This window comes from Apium graveolens, chromosome 4 (assembly GCF_009905375.1).
Source record: "Apium graveolens cultivar Ventura chromosome 4, ASM990537v1, whole genome shotgun sequence".
Lineage (NCBI taxonomy): Eukaryota > Viridiplantae > Streptophyta > Magnoliopsida > Apiales > Apiaceae > Apium > Apium graveolens.
The window spans coordinates 180,638,660-180,658,189 of record NC_133650.1 but is presented as its reverse complement, the minus strand read 5'-3'; the positions used below and the strand labels follow the sequence as shown (position 1 = coordinate 180,658,189).

General features: G+C 33.3%; 2 protein-coding genes across 2 annotated transcripts; one reads left to right on the top strand and one right to left on the bottom strand.

The window, feature by feature from the left end:
* The first annotated feature begins 9,540 nt into the window (after positions 1–9,540).
* On the top strand, positions 9,541–11,774 carry LOC141720458 (uncharacterized). The gene is made up of 2 exons (XM_074522887.1): positions 9,541–10,287; positions 11,439–11,774. The coding sequence occupies exons 1-2, from the start codon at positions 9,628–9,630 to the stop codon at positions 11,595–11,597; spliced, it is 819 nt and encodes a 272-aa protein (XP_074378988.1). The 5' UTR covers positions 9,541–9,627; the 3' UTR covers positions 11,598–11,774.
* Positions 11,775–14,696: 2,922 nt separating this feature from the next.
* On the bottom strand, positions 14,697–18,666 carry LOC141720457 (uncharacterized). The gene is made up of 5 exons (XM_074522886.1): positions 18,530–18,666; positions 16,391–16,953; positions 15,787–16,279; positions 15,628–15,672; positions 14,697–15,081 (listed from the first exon to the last, which is right to left on the bottom strand). The coding sequence occupies exons 2-4, from the start codon at positions 16,929–16,931 to the stop codon at positions 15,666–15,668; spliced, it is 1,041 nt and encodes a 346-aa protein (XP_074378987.1). The 5' UTR covers positions 16,932–16,953; positions 18,530–18,666; the 3' UTR covers positions 14,697–15,081; positions 15,628–15,665.
* Positions 18,667–19,530: the final 864 nt, after the last annotated feature.

Here is a 19,530-nt window from a genome sequence, read left to right as displayed (position 1 = left end):
ATCCAGGTTTTCCACATACTTCACATGTTTTCATGTGGCACACCAGTAATCGCTCCAGTACACAAAGTACTAGAGTCTACCCTTCCTTGTCCTTTTAAAAAATCTTATTATAAAACTGGAACTTGAATTATGTCGAAGTTCCTCAAGCGTTTTGCTTGTTGATAGACATAACTCGTCTCATATATGTATATATGTACTTTCGAGAATTTGCGGAGGAAGTTCTAAGATAATGTGAGTTGACTGTTGTCAACAGATAAGTATTTAGGGGGGTTTCCTTTGACACTACAGTCAAATAATAAATTTATATTGAAATAATATTTTTCGAAGTTCGGAAAATTCCAAGATGATTTTCTGAAACTCAGAAAATATTTTGAAATAAGATTCATAAGTTTTAAACCATATAAAGTCATTAAATAAATATTTAATAATCAATTAACATTTATTAAAATAATTAACCTTGAAGAATTCTATTTTAAAAGAATATTTAAAATAATATTCCCCAACTGATTTATGTTTAAGTAAATAGATTAAATCTTAAGTAAATGTTAAATATTTAAAATTTATAAATAAGTATTCATCTAAGAATACTTCTTCTTTTAAATAAATATTTAAAATACTATTTATCGTTTAAATAAATAATATAAGTTGCGGGAACATGATTTTTGGAAATCGTTTTAATAAAAGTTTGAGATACTTAATGCTTCGCGAAGGGATATCGAGTCCCTCAGAATAAAATAGATACGGACTTTTAATCGTCCAAAGCATCTCCGGGATGATTCCCGGTTTATACTTTATAAAAGTTGACTGACTCTCGGTCTTACAATTGTACATCACGCTCTATTACAATGTTAAAATATTCTACGATATATTCATCGGAATCTCAATCATTATTGATACGTACAAACTCGTATTTTACTATCATGGCAAACATGGCATTTGTACGAAAATGTAAAACAATCTTCACAAAAGAACATTATATAGAACAGGGTTCATAAACATGTCTGGGTACTTCGAGGTGGAGGTTGCTCTAGGGTCCGTCCGGAAATCTATAATCACAAACAATTATCGTTCCATTAGATTGCATTCGTATTTATCGTTACTTGTACATACTCAATACTTACTATTCATTTACGTGACTCGCTTTACTCTCATTATTTAGAACAGCCCGCACTTTCCGGACTATTAATTCTAAATCGAAACTAATACAAAATACACTTTAAATCCAAAATCTATTACAAAGGTACTATTTCGAAAGCGCAGCTAAAGGAAGTACAACAGTTAATATGCCCCAATTCCAAGTCCTCGAACTCCAACGATTTCCAACTAGAATCTTATGATGAAACCTGAAACTGAAAGGGGTGAGCTACAAAGCTCAGCAAGTACAAATTGACTAACTATTTAACTGAAAAACAATGGGTGTTTTTAATAAAACAATTTTTCTCAAAACAATAATAATTTTGTAAAAACAATTTCTAAAATAAATCCAATCCAAAGTTTTATATTTTAAAATTCAGAATTTAAAACATAAGAGAGAGAAGATTTTTATAACAGATCAGAACAGAGTAAAACAGAACGAAACGATAATTCTTATAAATACCACAGTCTTGATCTACGGCCACACTTTACCAGTAATCGGTATCTTATTCTTATTCTTATTCTCATATACCACACTTTGCCAGTGGTCGGCATCTAAAATTCAATAATTATGTGCCCTTAATAGGTATCTAAAGTTGCACACCCGTGCACCTACTAAAGGTATCTAAGGCTAGTTCCGGAACTATAACGTAAATTACGAACGGGTTCGAAGACGTAGAGACTGGGTTTCAAAAGATTCTCGTATCTTATTTCTTATACAGTTCGAAACAAAATTCTTATATCTTATACGAAATTCAAAAATTTGAGTATCAAAACTTTTCCGAAAACAAAAATAAATCAAAAAGTACTTACCTCAAAGTCTAATCAGATCTAAATATAGCCTTTTTGACCCTCTAAACAATGTTATCTATAAAAACATAAACCACGAAAGTTATAGAGAACGAAAAGAACTTTCCGAAAAGTCCAGGATCACTGAATTCCGAGTTACGATGAATTTTCTACGAATTTTACAAGACTGCTGACTTTTATGAAGAAAAGCCCCTACGAATTTTAATGAATAAAAATGAGGAAGACAAATAGGGTGTATTTATAACAATATAAAACCCTATATCTTAACCCACAAGTTATCTATATTAGAATCTGATCCAAATTTTAGGCTCATTAATCGAATCTGGTTCTAATATCCTAATCTTTATCTAATTTTAATCCTTTTTATTATATTATTTTATTATTAATCTAATTTTGAAATTTACGGGATATTACATACTACCCTCCTTAAAAAGAATTTGGTCCCCAAATTCACAACAATCCTATACGTCTAGTGTTACTAATCTCTTAGAGGTCAAACTTAAATTATGGTCCACATGAACGCATCCTAGGAAATGTACTAGTCCCATGCCCAATACGCTCCGAAAGACAACCTGCTCTTGATACCAATTGGAACAGCGCGCACTTTCCGGACTATTAATTCTAAATCGAAACTAATACAAAATACACTTTAAATCCAAAATCTATTACAAAGGTACTATTTCGAAAGCGCAGCTAACGGAAGTACAACAATTAATATGCCCCAATTCCAAGTCCTCAAACTCCAACGATTTCCAACTCGAATATTATGATGAAACCTAAAATTGAAAGGGGTGAGGTACAAAGCTCAACAAGTACAAATTAACTAACTATTTAACTGAAAAATAATGGGTGTTTTTAATAAAATGATTTTTCTCAAAACAATAATAATTTTGTAAAAACAATTTCTAAAATAAATCCAACCCAAAGTTTTATATTTTAAATTCAGAATTTAAAACAGAAGAGAGCATATTTTTATAACAGATCAGAACAGAGTAAAACAGAACGAAACGATAATTCTTATAAATACCACATTCTTGATCTACGACCACACTTTACCAGTAGTCGGCATCTTATTCTTATTCTTATTCTCATATACCACACTTTGACAGTGGTCGGCATCTAAAGTTCAATAATTACGCGACCTTAATAGGTATCTAAAGTTGCACACTCGTGTGCCTACTAAAGGTATCTAAGGCTATTTCCGGAACTATAGCGTAAATTATGAACGGGTTCGAAGACGTAGAGACTCGGTTTCAAAAGATTCTCGTATCTTATTTTTTATACAGTTCGAAACAAAATTCTTATATCTTATACGAAATTCGAAAATCAGAGTATCAAAACTTTTTCGAAAACAAAGCAAATCAAAAAGTACTTACCTCAAAGTCTGACCAGATCTAAATATAGCCTTTTTGATCCTCTAAATGACGTTATCTAGAAAAAAATAAACCACGAAAGTTGTAGAGAACGGAAATACCTTTCCGAAAAGTCCAGGATCACTGAATTTCGAGTTACGATGAATTTTCTACGAATTTTACAAGACTGCTGACTTTTATGAAGAAAAGCCCCTACGAATTTTAATGAATAAAAATGAGGAAGACGAATAGGGCGTATTTATAATGATATAAAATCTTATATCTTATCCCACAAGTTATCCATATTAGAATCTGATCCAAATTTTAGGCTCATTAATCGAATCCAATTCTAATATCCTAATCTTTATCTAATTTTAATCCTTTTTATTATATTATTCTATTATTAATCTAATTTTAAAAATTACGGGATATTACATTATTTAGATAAGTACGAGTACTTGTTAAATTCTATTTCTTTTCATAATCCTTCACATCTATTAATATCTTTTACATTTTGTCCCTCGGCTCCACTTGCGATTCTTAAGGATTTCTACTCGCACGGTCTCGGCTCCGACATTTTTATAAAATCGAAAAATCCATATCATCGCTTGAAATTTTTATGGAAGTTAAACAAGTCCATTTATTACTCTATTCAAAAATTTCATGATTTTTGAATATTTTTAAGTTAATCATTTCTATTTTCAAAGTTTGTAACTCGTAGTAGTTTTTATCGCGTAAATCGTTTTCACTAAAACAGACTTAACTTTTGAACCATAAATCGGAATCAAGCGTTTCAAATGCCTAAATGATTCTTACAACAAACTCTATCATTTTCAAGTCTTACTTTTCAAGAAATAACAATTTATACATTCTGTACTTCTGCAGAAAACCTATGGTTATATTTCACTCATTTTATCGACGTTACACTCGCGACTCGAGTTTTGTTTTTGCACTTATTCATTAATCAACAATAAACCATCACCATACCATAATTTTAACACTTACTTCTCTCAATAATATCAAGTTATTGAGGCCACAACATGAACCTTAATAACTAACTAATCATCAAGTAAACAACATTTCAACCATCAAAACTAGGCTTATAACTAAGATCCATAATCTTCTTGAAACTTAAATCTTAAAAAAAGTTTGGATAAATATTTATACCTTTCTTGAAAGATTTGAAGGTGTTCTTCTTGATGGATGAATCTCGGGGAGGCTTGGGTGTACTTAAGGTTCCTAAATCTTGCCACGAAAATCAAGAAATCAAGAAATGTTACTATTTGGCACTATTCATCATCACTTTAATGGAATTATTTAACCATCCAAACCTTAATAAAATGCTTTCAAAAATTTATATTAACTTAATTTGATATTTAGGAAGCTTAGAAATTAATTGGGGGATTTTTCCATGGCTAGAAGTTGAAGTTTGCAATTTGGTTTCTTCATTTTCTTGTTAGGGCCGAATGGAAGCTATTTGGGGGAGGGGGAGGGGGAGGGGGAGAGAGAGAGATAGAGAATTTTTGTTGCTTGCCTTGGTTGCTTCTTGAAATGGTGATGCATTATTTAGTATATAATCCTAGGATATGCAAATCTATCAATATCTTTCTAGCTTGGACAATATTTTCAAAGCTAGGATGCTAGTTAGGTACTTCATAACTATTCACGTTACTATTTGCTAGCTAGGTTACTATGCTCATTAGGTTAGTTACTATTTAGTTGCTAATATTTGGTTACATTATTACTAATTAGTTTGCATGGTTTGCATGGTTTGATACGTTTTATTTATTCGCTTACATATTCGCTTGGTCGCTTATTCATTTGTAATAAATCTCCGTAAGCGGTTCGCGGGGTAAATCTTTTCCTATACGTCCTTTACGCTTTGAAGCCTTGGACTTGGGTCTTAATTTATAGGATTTTAGATTCGTAATTGTATTATGATTCTCGTATTCCTCGATGGTTCGTAGATTCGGTCATTTTATAAATTCATTTTCTTCGAAAACCAATGGCGTTTACAGACACTCAATTGGTACGTATAATCATGATATCGACTCGGAAACTAAATTTCCCATGCATAACATAGTGTGAAATTAAAAGTTTTCCCCGATTGTCAGGGTTATTATTCATCAAACGTTTTACAAAGTCTCAAAAATTCGAGTTATTAGAGGGAGTTATTTCTAGCTCTACATATAATCCTACAAAATCAAATATCTCATCATAATGACACCAAGGTCAAACTAGATCGGCTCCACAAATCTAGGTTTGAGCCTTCTGCTTTGATGGATGGAGAAATTAGAAGGGTGGTTCATGACAGCATGGAGTGTAGTCTTTTCTAGCTCAACCACATCTACACTTCCCTAAATCTAAACTCTTCAAAATCAAGTCCTTGAACTTTAATCATCCAAAAACAACATGATTTCAAAAGTCAATCAACTAACTCAACAAGTAAAAATCCAACAACATGACATTAAGTCATTAATAGACTCTCAGAACTCTTTTCAAATGAAGACTAATATGTCACTATGGGCTATCATGGCAGCATTAAACATTCCACCTCAGAAATTTTTCCAAAATATCAAGGCTCGGATCTCTACACATCCTACTCTGCCTGATTCCAAGACTAAGGGAGATGGAGAAAAAAAGTCCAGGCTAAAATCTACAAATCCAGAAGAGGTTGGTTGAGAGAGAGGCTCAAGAAGGCTGCTGAAGGACCTTGCTCAGGCAAAGAGTTTGGTGAATTACTAGAGTGCCTGAGAGTCTCAAGGAACCATAACTACCACACCTACAAGAAAAATGTTGAAAGAAATGTGAATTTCCTAAGGGTGCTTCTAGTCACAAATGGCATGATGAAAGAAAAGAGGGTTGTGATCAATGTCAAAGATGTTGGGGTTAATAGGTACATGCAGGTATATTTATCATTTCTTAAATCTAGGAGAGCCTCAGGCCTGGATATCTTCATCAACAAAGTGAAGAGTATGATTCCAGAGGACACCCTCTTGCTAAAGGAACTCAAATCAGGGCAAGAAGGAACTTTTCCTGAAGCATTTCTTTATCCTAGCAAAGGGGTGACTTACATATGCCCAACCACCTGAAAGTACAAACATTTCCAAATCCCTAAACATTGTGTGTGGGAAATAAAAGGTTGATAATGACTTTGGAATCAGGGTTAAAGCTAAAAAAATAGATTTATGGAGGGTATTGAAATAATCAAGATTCAGAGGAGGTACATTGACAATGCTGAGAGCATGCTACCCAAGACTGCTATTAACACTAAGGATGAGGATAATTATGATGATGAGTAAGAGAAATATGAGCATAAATCTCTTGGCTCAAATACCGGTCACTCTAGCAAAAACAGTGGGACTAATAAGGATGGGAAGGGTAGCAATGATGACAATAAAGGGAGGAATAAGAATGAAGATAAGAAAGAAAATGACAAAGATGGGAAAGATACCAAGAAGACACCAACAAGCAAAAAACCTCTAACTCAAAAACTCAGAAACAAATGCTTAGCCAAACTGTAACTCCGATTGTTCAAATCTCCATGCCAAGATAATTCTACAAACTCACAGCCAACTCTTTACTAAAAATACATATCATAGCCAATTAAGTCATATTAAGAAGTTAGTTAAACCTCCATCATTCAATCCACCAATCAAGACACACTTCAAGTCTGTTGAAATAAAACAAGAAAGAATAAGGTTGAAATGAGAGCAATATAAGCATGTTATAATTAAAATATTTTTCTACCAGACTCAGAAGAATTCTCTAAAGATGATTACAATATTCGACAGGCTGAACTTATATACAAAGTTTTTGTAGATATTATGGGAGAGGTAAGGATCTACTTCAAGGATGACTCATTCAACATATTCAAGAAAGAAATAATGGAAAAATTATCAATGGTGGAGCTTGAAAGGGTGATTAGTCTGATGACTAAAGATGATATGTTCATAAGAATGAGGAATGTACAACTAGCTGAGATGTCAATAAACGGAAATGAAGGAAGAGCAAGGGAAAATATGGAGATGGAAGAGAGAGCTATTAAGATGACTGGGGTGTTGGACAAAATAGAGATAAGATCAAATGGACTTAAAGCTCAAGGATTAAGCAGGGTTTTTGAGAATGGTGTGTTTCTAAATATCAGAACCCATAGATTGTCAAGGTACAGGGTTGAACATCTTGATAGTTACTCATTGGAAGAATATGTGAATCTGGTGAAAGCATTAAGAGGAACTAAGATCATTGACGAACTAGATTGTCTTGTAAGATTGAAGGACTTAGTTAGATCTCAGCCTGGATATGAAAACTTTAGCTATTTTGTAATTTAAATTTTCATTGGAACTGTTAAGTAACAACCTTGTATAAAAAGATGTACTTTGTCTATATTTGTTTTTCTCATTTTAGCTTGGGATTAGTCTTGTCATCAGGCATGAATTTGTGACAAACAATCTTCTCACAAATTATGAGATATTATTGTGCAAGACATGCTTTAACATAATAAGACTAAGTCATATTGACAATCCTAAGAATTAGTTAACTTGTAATAATTTGTGTAATTTGTAAATGTGTTCTTTGAGTCTGTAAAAATGATTAGAAAACTAGACTGAAATATTGTTTTATGAACAACCATCAAATTAAGAAATAAAACTCTAGAAGAAGATCAAGCCTGATCATGTCTCGGATTGAAGATACATAGCTTGAAGAAAAATAATTGTATAGATTGAAAATGTTTTAAGTTAAAAGTGAGAAGTCACATATCAAAGAATATCGAGAACTGTTCAAGTCTATAGAGAAGTCATGTCAAGAACTATTCAAGCCTATATAAAAGTTATATAGAGATGGAAGTTATAGAGAAGTATCTACAAACTACAGAGATCTCTACCGCGAAGTCATATAAAGATGTGGAGATATCGACAAGTAAAATGCATATAAGATGTGGGGATATCGACAAGTCAAATACATATAGAGGCGTGGAGATATTGACAAGTCAAATACATATAGAGATGTGGAGGTGTCGACAAGTCAAATACATATAGAGATGTGGAGATGTCGACAAGTCTTTTTGTATCGCGATGTGTAGATATCGCCAAGGCTTTTGTACTTAGAAGATCTAGGTAACAGTTTCATTTACAAAATATAATTATCAAGAAGATTCCAAATTATCGGTCAACATACTATTTTATCATTAAAATGGGAAGTTTATAAATGCAACTTGAAGAGTGCAAAAATCAAAGGTCAAGATGAACTAGAGAAGGGAGTGTGGAAGCTCTGTAAGATTGTCTGCAAATCTGTAGCATTTAAAATAGAAATAGACAAAAGGGTTTTAAAAATTATGTTAGTCTATTTTAGTGCAATTCCTGTAAACTGTGCATGCTGGTTTATACAGCATGTCACAGGTCCTTTGTCTAGTAATAACAAAACAGTTTAGATCTATCAAGTAGAAGCTAAGTTCTTACTATTCAAGAATTTAGATTTGTAGCACAACACATTTGATTTTGAAATAAAATCAAGTGAGTTTTGATAATTATTTATATGTTCTTTACAGTTGATCAAATTATCACTACAGAGATACTTAAGCTGTTAAGTTCAAACCAAGCTCAAAAACACCAAAACTTGATTTACTAAAAATAACTTGAAAAAGTTATAAAATCAAGAAATACACATTCACCCCTCTCTGTGTGCCTTTCATACCTAAGAGTCACCGTTTTAATAGACTTCTGACTAGTAAATTGGATTTTATTTAAGTTTTGATTTAAACTTAATAGTCTAGAAAATCGGGTTATTACAACGCTACATTCGAATTTAGTTGGTTGTCTCAAGCAAATCCAAAAGTAAATTTAATTCATTAAAATGGGAAGATTTTTTGTAAAATATATTTATAAAGAATACGAATCAAGTAAGTTAAAATTTCATTTTGAATTGAATTGGTCAATTTTTAAATTCATATACTCGTTACGAACATATCGCCCGATACAAATACAACATAAATAATAAAATATTAACAAAATTTAAATTTCCATTTATTATGAGATCAATATAATATATTTATTTTTTTGGTTTTGATACCAAGATATACAAATTTAAATAATGGATAATTTGACTTTTTTATTTAAATAAAATGCTTTTTTAAAGCTCACATGAACCTATCCCTTTTAATGGGCTTGTTTATGAAATGAGACGGCCTGGCCTGTAAAACCAAAAGGCCCAAAGAAAACCATATAAACCCTAACCATTAGGGTTCCCTCATCTCTTCACAATCTCATTTACAAAACTCTCGCCTCTCCCCCTCACTCTCTCCCTCCCACCACCAAACCCTAATTCCTCAATCATGGCAGAAAGAGGCGGCGCAGGCGAGCGAGGCGGTTTCTCCCGCGGCTTCGGCGGACGTGGCGGCCGAGGCGGTGACCGTGGTCGTGGCCGCCGTCGCGGCGCTCCCAAAGAAGAAGAGAAATGGGTCCCAGTCACCAAACTCGGTCGACTCGTTCGAGACGGCAAGATCAAATCAATCGAACAAATCTATCTCCACTCTCTCCCAATCAAAGAGTACCAAATCATTGACCTCTTAATTGGCCCTTCTCTCAAAGACGAGGTGATGAAAATCATGCCGGTTCAGAAACAAACCCGGGCCGGTCAGCGAACCCGGTTCAAGGCCTTTGTGGTCGTTGGTGATGGAAATGGTCATGTTGGATTGGGTGTTAAGTGTAGTAAGGAAGTTGCTACTGCTATTCGCGGTGCGATTATTCTGGCTAAGTTGTCGGTTATTCCTGTTAGGAGAGGCTTTTGGGGGAATAAGATTGGGAAACCCCATACTGTTCCGTGTAAGGTTACTGGCAAATGTGGTTCTGTTACGGTTAGGATGGTTCCGGCTCCTCGTGGTGCGGGGATTGTCGCTGCTCGAGTGCCTAAGAAGGTGTTGCAGTTTGCGGGAATTGAGGATGTTTTTACTAGCTCCCGTGGCTCTACTAAGACTCTCGGGAATTTCGTCAAGGTCCGATAGCTTATTTTGTTTGTTATTATTTGTTTTCATGTGGTTTTTTATGTTTAGTTCGTGTATGTTGGTTGTGCAATTTAGTTTATTTTGTTGATAACAATTTTGTTTGGTTGATTTTTTAAATATATCTTTGTCTTCTATTTTATTTTTGAAGCTGATTTGGTTTGTTTTTTTTGCTTTCGATGTAGTTTTATGTTAAATTTGTGTATGTTGATTGTGCATGTTATTGTAAATTGTAGATAATGAAGGGAATGCTGATGAGTAAATGCATCAATTTTTGTGTAATGCAAAGCTGCTCTATTATTTTGCTGTAATTTTTTTTAATGAATATGTAAGCTATAATGAGAAAATTTTAACATGTGTCTTTTTCTTGACTGGTGTGGTTCAATATTTTGTCAATGTAGTTAATTGTTGTGCAAAGACTTTGGTTTTTAAAAAGAGACTTGTTTGGTTATGAAAACTGTAATTCTTCTAAACATTGCTCAAATTAAAACACATAAAAGCCAAATGCATTTCAAAGTTTTGAGGTTAGTTAATTTATTAAGTGATTGTTCTGTACTGGGCTGTTAATTCCAGACAGGAACTTCCAGTTGGTGGCTTAACATTTCGAAAGTGTGTCATTAATGTTCTTGTGCCAACACAGATTGTTGGGATTTACATAGATTTATACTCTATATAGCGTGTAGTAGATCTGCTTTGGTACTTTTTGATGGTTTAAACTGTAGTTACTCTCTGAGTTGTTCGGTTAGTGGCTTGTCTATTTTTTGTTTTACAAAGAAAATTGGATCTTCAAAGCGGAATGCTTCTAGTTTATGAAATTTTCTTACGGTCTGGGATGACCAATCATCCCTTGTTTGATGTAATTATATTTTAAGTATGTTGTTTAAGTAAACAATTTTTTTTTGATGAACTGCATCCCATTGTTTTATGAAGAAAATTGGATATTGAAAGCGAAGTACTTTTAGTTTTAGAAAATTTCTTTTTTTCCGTCTTGGATGACCAATCATTACTTTTTTTTATGTAATTATATTTAATCTGTTTATATGGTAAACAATGTGTTTTATGAAATGCATTCCCAATATTGTTTTGCTTCCCCATTGTTCTTTGTTGTCTTTGATGTGGAGCCCTGCTAATGTAATGTGTTGCAGGCTACTTTTGATTGTCTGCTGAAGACTTATGGCTTCCTCACTCCAGACTTGTGGACAGAGACTCGCTTCACAAAATCCCCATACCAGGAGTACACAGATTTGCTGGCCAAATCCACCAAAACAATTACCTATGTTGAGGATGTTCCAGCTGACATATGAGTTGGTTTTTCTGCACTTTTTTAATTTGAACTTGATGCTTGTTAGGATATTTTCATATATATTGCTGGTTGTCTAAAATATTGTCCCTTTTCTTTTGAATCCTGTACTTTCAATGTGATATTGGTTGCTGTTTAAGACAATCCAAGTATTTTTAAATCAAGTTAGTTTACTTCCTCATTTGTGAGTTACTTTCTTGTAGATGTTATTATGCATCTTTTCTGATTAGTTACTCTGTTCAGGTTAAACTGGGTTCTTACCTGAATTATAGCGTCTCTTCATCTAATCATCTTTCTTTTTTGCCAACCTATAAAAGGTTTTAGGAAATATGATTTTTGCATTACTGCATTGTTGAAGGGAAGTGATGAATTTTTTTTGTATGTCTGAGGATTGAAATGCTCGGAAGCATGCTGATTAACTTTTGCCTGTTAGAAATGGCTCATTGTTGTCTACTTGAGTTTAAGTTTTAACGCCTACAGCTCTGAAATGTCTTATTGGTAAAATGATTGTTTGACAAGTCTTAGTTCCTGTTTGGCTGGGTAAATGTTTTGCTTAAATGGGTTCAAAGCCCTTTTCCTGTTCATGTTTGGCAAGTTTATGGTAATGCTCATGTTTGGCAAGTTTATGGTAATGCTTATATCTTCACTGATACGCTGATAATAAGAAAGTGCGTATTTTTCCATTTCAGCTTACATTCTTTTTGTTTTTGTTGTACACCAACTCAATGTCTTGATTTCTTGTTATATTATTCCCCAGATGCCACAATTTGCTCACAAGCTTATAAATTATAATTAAAATATTAGAAGAGTGCCTGGATTATTACTCCCTCGTGCTGTCCTTTTGTTTTTGTGCTGTCAAATTTACCGAAATCTGACTAAAATTTATTAATATTTTATAATGATACAAATAAAATAAATTATATCATTAGAAAATATATATAATTTACTATTATAGATAATTTTCAGTTTTTTTAAATTATATTAGGGTAATGTTTAATATTTGCTCAAAAATTCATTAATTTGAAAACTAAAAAGGCTAAAAAGGTTTTGTACATGTGGAATGCAAAGTTAAGGCCGTAAATATTGTAATATTTACTTTACTTTTGTTTTTAGGAATTTTTTTAATATTTTTGTTGAATTTTATTTTAAATATTAAAATTTTAAATTTCTTCTTAAAAAATTTCTGACTTATGAGTTATGATTTTTCAAACACATCAATAATTTATAAGAAAAATTATTCAAACGTCTAAATAACTTGTAAGTTATAATTTACATATTAATTATATAACATTTTTCAACTTTAAGTTATTAGTTTTATTTTTAAAAAAACCCCAACGGGACCCTTGATTTTTTAAAAATGAGAAATTTTAGTTCAGGTATTCCAAATTCCAAATTGGTAAATTGTTAGCTTTCTTCCTGTTCATTACGCAACTTCTAAGTTAATTTAATTTAAAAATTATAGAAAATATAATTGTTGTCAAGGACTTATATTTTGTAAGAAAAATTACTAAATGAGAGGGAAAATTGTTAGACAAATTTTAATGTCTCTGGCACAAGGGGAAAAATTTAGACAAATTTTAATGTCTCTAGCATTGAAAAAATTACCAAGTACCCAAGCGATAGAAGGAATTTTTTTATTGCCTTTATTGGTAACATGAAAAATTTCTTTCAACGTCTGATGACAATAAATCAATTTTTATTGAAATATTTTAGTTTTTGTGATTTTAAAAGAAGAATCCTTTTAAGAGAAATTCAAATATCCCACTCCTTTATTTGATTAGTTTATTTATAATTATATACACAACAAATCACTTCTTTTAAGAGGTTTGGGGAAAGGGATTTAGGCTCTTTTGGTATTAGTGTTTTAAAAGTTAAAACAGTTTTTGTTAGTTAGGTAAATTCTAAAAACTGCCGTTTGGAAAAACGTTTTTGGTTTAAAATTTGTTGTTAGTAAAAACATGCCTTCATATTTTTGGAAAAAGCTGTTTGTAGTTTTGCAGAAAATAGCTATCAATTTCACTATGAAACCTTCTCAAAAATATTATTTATATATATTATATCTCAAAATATACATAAATTAAAAACAAAGCCTTGTGAGGTCCTCAGAAACTCAATCACTTCTTATGGAGGGCCTGTCAAGGGTTATATTATCAACATATCGTTATTAGTCCGCAGTGTAAAGTATGTGGAGCAAGAGAGGAATCAATCATTCATGCATTATTTAACTGCAAGTATGCGCTTGAAATTTGGAGTCTGAATCCCCCTGACCCAAAGAATATCATGGGTTGCTAGCAAAATATCAAGAAAGAAGCTGCTTACTTTTGCAACCTTAATGTGTGACGCGTGGACAAGTAGAAATCAATTGTTATTTGAGCGAATTACTTCAAACACAGGTCAACTTGCTACAGGATTTCTAAGGCTGGTGGAAGATTATTGCGGATATGCATCAAAAGTATTTGGACATAATGGAAAGGATGGGTTGAAGTCTGGTGCAACTTGGTCATATTCGAGAGGGCAGGTATGTGGGTCTGGGAGCAGTACTAAGGAACTCAGTGGGGAAAATTTGTGCTGTAGCAGCTAGAAAGATAGAGGTGCAATGGGATGCTGAAATGGCAGAGGTAGCAGCTGCGTTAGCTTGTCGACTTGGATATAGTCGGGTGATTTTAGAATGTGATGCCAGAAACGTGATAGCCACCATCTTCTTATTCTATGATGATATTACAAGGACCAAAGCTAGATTAGAATGATTTGATTATTCTCATGTTAAGAGAAGCAGTAACATTGTTCCTTATTTTGTAGCTAGATGGAATGTACAAATTCTATTCCAGGAAGCATTACTGCCCTGGCACAACTTGATTTGGTTTAATAAAATTTCTTAAGACTTCGAAAATAACTAAAATCAAGAACCTCACACAAGTAATCTAGGCCAATACGCAAACCATGTCTCTATTTTTTTTTTCCTCAAGTGTATTGTATATATAGACCATCAGACGTCCACAAAAATAATCAACATTCTACTAGGGTATGTTACTATGGTATACAGGTCATCAGAGAAGCTTGTAAAGCAGTTAGAATGATGCTATTCATGGTACATTATACTGTCCTCACGGACGATGACTGCTAATCAACCTGATACCACTAAAGAATAACTTCAGAACCCAAAAATTGAACAAAGTAGTGAACTCTTTGAAAGGTACAATAACTAGAGAAACATGTCATTTACACCATTTACTTCATCACGAAGATTTCTGCATTCAGATTTGCATTCGATTGTAAGTAACAGAACCATCTCAAAATCAATATTTGCATGACCTTCAAACACCAACACAGAATTACAACACTGTTTTCAAAAATTTATAGATGATAACTAGCAAAAATATTGGTAAAAGTTGGTCCTCAAGCATTTGACATGATGTCAATATATCCTCTGAAAATTTGAGATAAATTGCTACCATCTGCAACTAATTGTATCCACTTCATTGAACAAACTGCAAACAAACAAAACCATCATTGTAGATACTTTAATAACTGGAACAAAGCAGTTCAAATGCAGCAAAAGTTGATCTGAATTTTCAGTTGAAACTATTTGACAATATATAAAGGAACAGTAAAATATTTACTTTCAAAAGAACACTTATAAGGAAAAACATATTGACAAGAAAGAATGAGAATCTTTCATCCAACATTGTGGGTAAGCAGCACCAAGCTAGAAATTAGACTGATTAGTAGACCACGTGAGCTTAACTCGCAAAAAAGACATCAATAAATATCATTTACAAGTGAAGGCTATTGTTTAGTTGCCAATCCAACGCATAAGTAGATTGCACACAGATGTTTTTTTTATCAAAACAACCTATATATCAAAGAAATTCAGTGTGTGACAATTAAGCAAGAGAGTTTCCAGGTATGTTGTAAACAGGTATGTTTAAATATCTAATTTATGGAAGATAAAGGGAAAATCAAAAAGTAAATAGGGTCACCACAAGTGTATAAAAAAATAAGGCAGTCATCTACTGTAATTAATTTTGTATTACCTAAAAGCATCCTACTCTTGCGAATCATCATTAGACTTTCACTTTCTGCAAAATTAATTAAATTATAAATAAGTAAAAAAGAATCGTATAAGCATACTATTATATATATATATAGGTTATCTTTCATATTCTCTGAAAAATTGTGCAAGGCAAACTCACTGGGTTTTAGCATCTGCCTTCCCTGTCCTCGGTGGGTTTTTCCTGCTAGGAGTATTGGCCTGAACTCCACCTCTTTTCTTTTCTGCCCTGGGAACTGTTTTGCTGCTTGAAGCGACTGCAGTGGTATCATCATCATGTTCCTTTAACAGAGCATCCTTTGACTTTCCAGCTCCTCTTGTAGTTCTTTTACTTGGCTCCACTGAAAGGTTTCCCTTTGGATTAGAACTTCCAATAGTGAGGGGAGCCGCTTCCTTCGGCTTAGGACTTCCAATAGTGAGCGGAACCTCTTTCTTTGCAGGAAGCCTTTTCTTTGGCTTAGAACTTCCGATAGTGAGAGAAGCCTTTTTCTTCATTTCTGAGCTGTGCATGTCCTTGTCACTTTCTGATTCTTCCTCAGCTTTGTCTGTTTTCAGAACTTTCTTTCCTTTCACGTTCTTGTGCACTGCAACCTGGCCTTTTGTGGCAACTCTTGTAGCCCTTTTACTTGTGGAATCTGGACAAGTAAAATCAACAACAAGTGAACAAGAAGCTTTAGCACCAGATCTTATAGCCTTTTTACTTGTAGAATCTGAACGAGTAAAATCAACAATAAGTGAACAAGAACCTTTAGCAGCAAAGGGCATGATTGCTTCTTTTTTGGCTTTTGCAGAATACTTCTTAACAGCTTGCTTTCCAGCTTCACTACCTTTCTTTCCACTGTTTGATCTAAGTACCCGGGTAGTCCCACCTGCAGCACCCTTATCCATCTCGTTCTTGTTCCTAGTTTTGGCTTTTTTCCCTTGACTACCAGAAGCTTCTGTGTTCCCCTCGTGTGATATAGCTTTTCTCTTCTGAGCAGTTTCACTTTCTCCAGGATGACCAAGCTTTAGCTTTTCACTTGCAGCAGTCTTCTTTTCCTCAGTCTTTTCATCAGCTATCATAGGCATCTTCCCCTTGGCCTTTGCATCAGCTTTCAGAGGCATCTTTCCTTTGGCCTTTGCATCAGCTTTCACAGACATCTTTCCTTCGCCCTTTGCATCAGCTTTCACAGTCATCTTTCCCTTGGCCTTTTCTTCTACTTTTGCCTCTTCAGTAGTTGGTTTTCCTGACCGTAGTACCCTAGTACTTCCAGTTGCAACGGATTCAGTTTCTTTCTTCTTAGCCATGATTTAGGTTGTACAAAATGTTCTGCAATATACAGGGAACAGTCAAAGCACATCTTGCCATTTCTACTATAAAATAACTTACCACGGAAAACATTAACAAAAGAAATTAACACCAATGCCACAAAAAACAATGCTCTAGACAATTAGCAACACTAGATCAATGTAGTTGCTCTAAGACTTGATAACCATCCAGCCATCAAAAACAAAATCTTACTCCATATATATAAATATATAAACAATTTAAGAGTATTTAAAAGACCCCAGACAACGTTCGTTTCATGGGATTATAATCTCCAACTACTAGCTTATTTACTCTAAATTTCTTCTACATGTAATCTTTAAGTCATTCTGTGGACAAAATCGCAATTGGTATTCCATGGTACTTTAAAATCTAAAGAGGGGTGGACTTAATTATCTCTCGCAAATCAATCAAAACTGGTTCATGGAATTGTTTTAAGGGATTGAAGCATTGATAAAATGAGTAAAAATTATAAATCATGGAGAGATCATAGTCCTTGACTCCTTGCAAATAAAAAGGGAACACCATTGCAAATAAACGCAGCCCAGTTTTACCAAAGGACATTATTTTTTCAATCAGAACATAGCATGTCAGCAAAGGGAAGACGGTTGTACAAGACGATTACCAAATGCTGTATGCATCTAATATTAAAATAAAAATAAAAATTACATTAAAGTAATAAACAGAAAATCTATCCAAGATATGGTTAACACTTACATATATACACAAATGACTACTGAAATCGTACAATCCCCAATACAATAATTAGGGGGCACAAAGAAAGGCTTAACCTCTGTTAATTACTACTTACACCCAATCTTAATCAAAATAGATGCTATTACATCTTATAAGGAGCATATATAGGACCCTATAAGCAATGTGAAAACTTTAAAAAGCCCAAAAATACTGAATACGTCATGCAGAAAATCTACTATAGTACGATACTTGAAACGAAAAAAACCCTAATTACTAACACCAAGAACAGAGAGACTAAAAACATATATGTAATCCAAAATATGTTAAATTAACACTTGTCATTATATGAATGACTACTGAATTAATAGAATCCTGAACCCTATTAAATGGGGGCGACGAATAAAATGAATAATACACCGATAATTTACACCAAATCTTGATGAATTTAGCAACAATTTTAATTAGAAAATTCGATAAATCATCCCCCAATTGAAGTACATCCATATATAGAATCATAATAACTCACATTTATTTCAAGAGATTAACTATGCAAAACTAGTCAAAACCCTAACCAAGATTACATATACATGACTATAAATTTAGAGAGAGAGAGAGAGTGAGAGAAAGAGAGAGAATGATTCTTGAAACAAACAAACCCTAATTACCAAATCAAGTACAGAGAGATTGATTACACACACATATTGTGTATAATATACACACAAATATATAAAATAAGGAAATGACAAGAATCAACACATACAGAAAGATAGCATCCGTGTGTAACGAGAGAGATAGCGGGAGGGGGGGAGAGAGAGAGCGGGAGGGGGGGGAGAGAGAGAGAGGGGAGAGAGAGAGAGAGGGAGAGAGAGAGAGAGAGACGCACCTTGAAGAAGATTCTAGAGAGAGGAGTAAGAAGAGAGGATTAAGACTTGGGAGCTGAAGCAGTATATATAGACAGGCGGGGGTATGCATATGCAGCCAGAGAGGTGTACGGTTATGTTTTTTAGGCGGGAAATTTACCAATATTTGGCTACTCCATTTGCTATCTTTTTATACTTATATTTTCTCTTTCCTAGTTGCTACTATTTCTTATTTGCTATCTTAAATAATCTTTTTTTATTTGTTTTTACTTCTCACCTTGGTAAAACCTAAAAATCTATTTATCTGCGTGACTAACAGCAGCAATAGGTAAACGAGTGAAGTTCTCTTAAATATGTAGGTATTTTTTGATCTTACATTGTGTTTTTATTATAAATTTGGATATTTAGAGAGAAATGCTAAATTTATAAATAAACTAAAATAATGATTTAATTTCATAAATAAATATGGGGAGGTAGTGACTTTATACCCGTGTTTTAAAAATTACGGAGTCGGCTTTTAATTACTCATATGCTCAGGGGCAAAATCAGGAATCTAACATAGGGGACCAAAATAAATAAAAGTAGAAAACATACCGATTTATTTGAGATATGCACGCCTTTCTTTCATCAAATAAAAAGAATCAATGATCTCCTCGGCAGAAATGGTCTCCGCAATCTCCTTTTCAATATACACTATCAAATAATCCCTAAGAAATTCATTTTTCATTCGATTGCGAAGACTTGTTTTCACACTTTCTTCGAGTTGCAGCTTTCATCATGTCCTCTGAATACACAAGCTTGGAATGTCAACCATTTGATTGCATCTATCGATGTTTTAAGACGCATTCGATTTCGTTTGATCTCTTCTGTACTTTGTTTCTCCACTATCTTCTCCAAGTGACAAGACTGATTTTTAAGATTATAATAACATTTAGCCGCAAAATTATGAGCTGAATTAGAACCATCTCCTTTCCCAATATGACATCTAAAAGCACAATCTTTTCCATTGTTTACTTTCCTCCAA

What these genes read in the sequence shown, in the direction of transcription:
- LOC141720458 (XM_074522887.1), top strand. Translation starts at nt 9,628, where the DNA reads ATGGCAGAAAGAGGCGGCGCAGGCGAGCGAGGCGGTTTCTCCCGCGGC. An exon ending in CTCTCGGGAATTTCGTCAAG is followed by an intron (nt 10,288 to 11,438) that starts GTCCGATAGCTT and finishes AATGTGTTGCAG; the next exon opens with GCTACTTTTGATTGTCTGCT.
- LOC141720457 (XM_074522886.1), bottom strand. Translation starts at nt 16,931, where the DNA reads ATGGCTAAGAAGAAAGAAACTGAATCCGTTGCAACTGGAAGTACTAGG. An exon ending in CATGCCCTTTGCTGCTAAAG is followed by an intron (nt 16,280 to 16,390) that starts GTTCTTGTTCAC and finishes TTACTTGTCCAG; the next exon opens with ATTCCACAAGTAAAAGGGCT.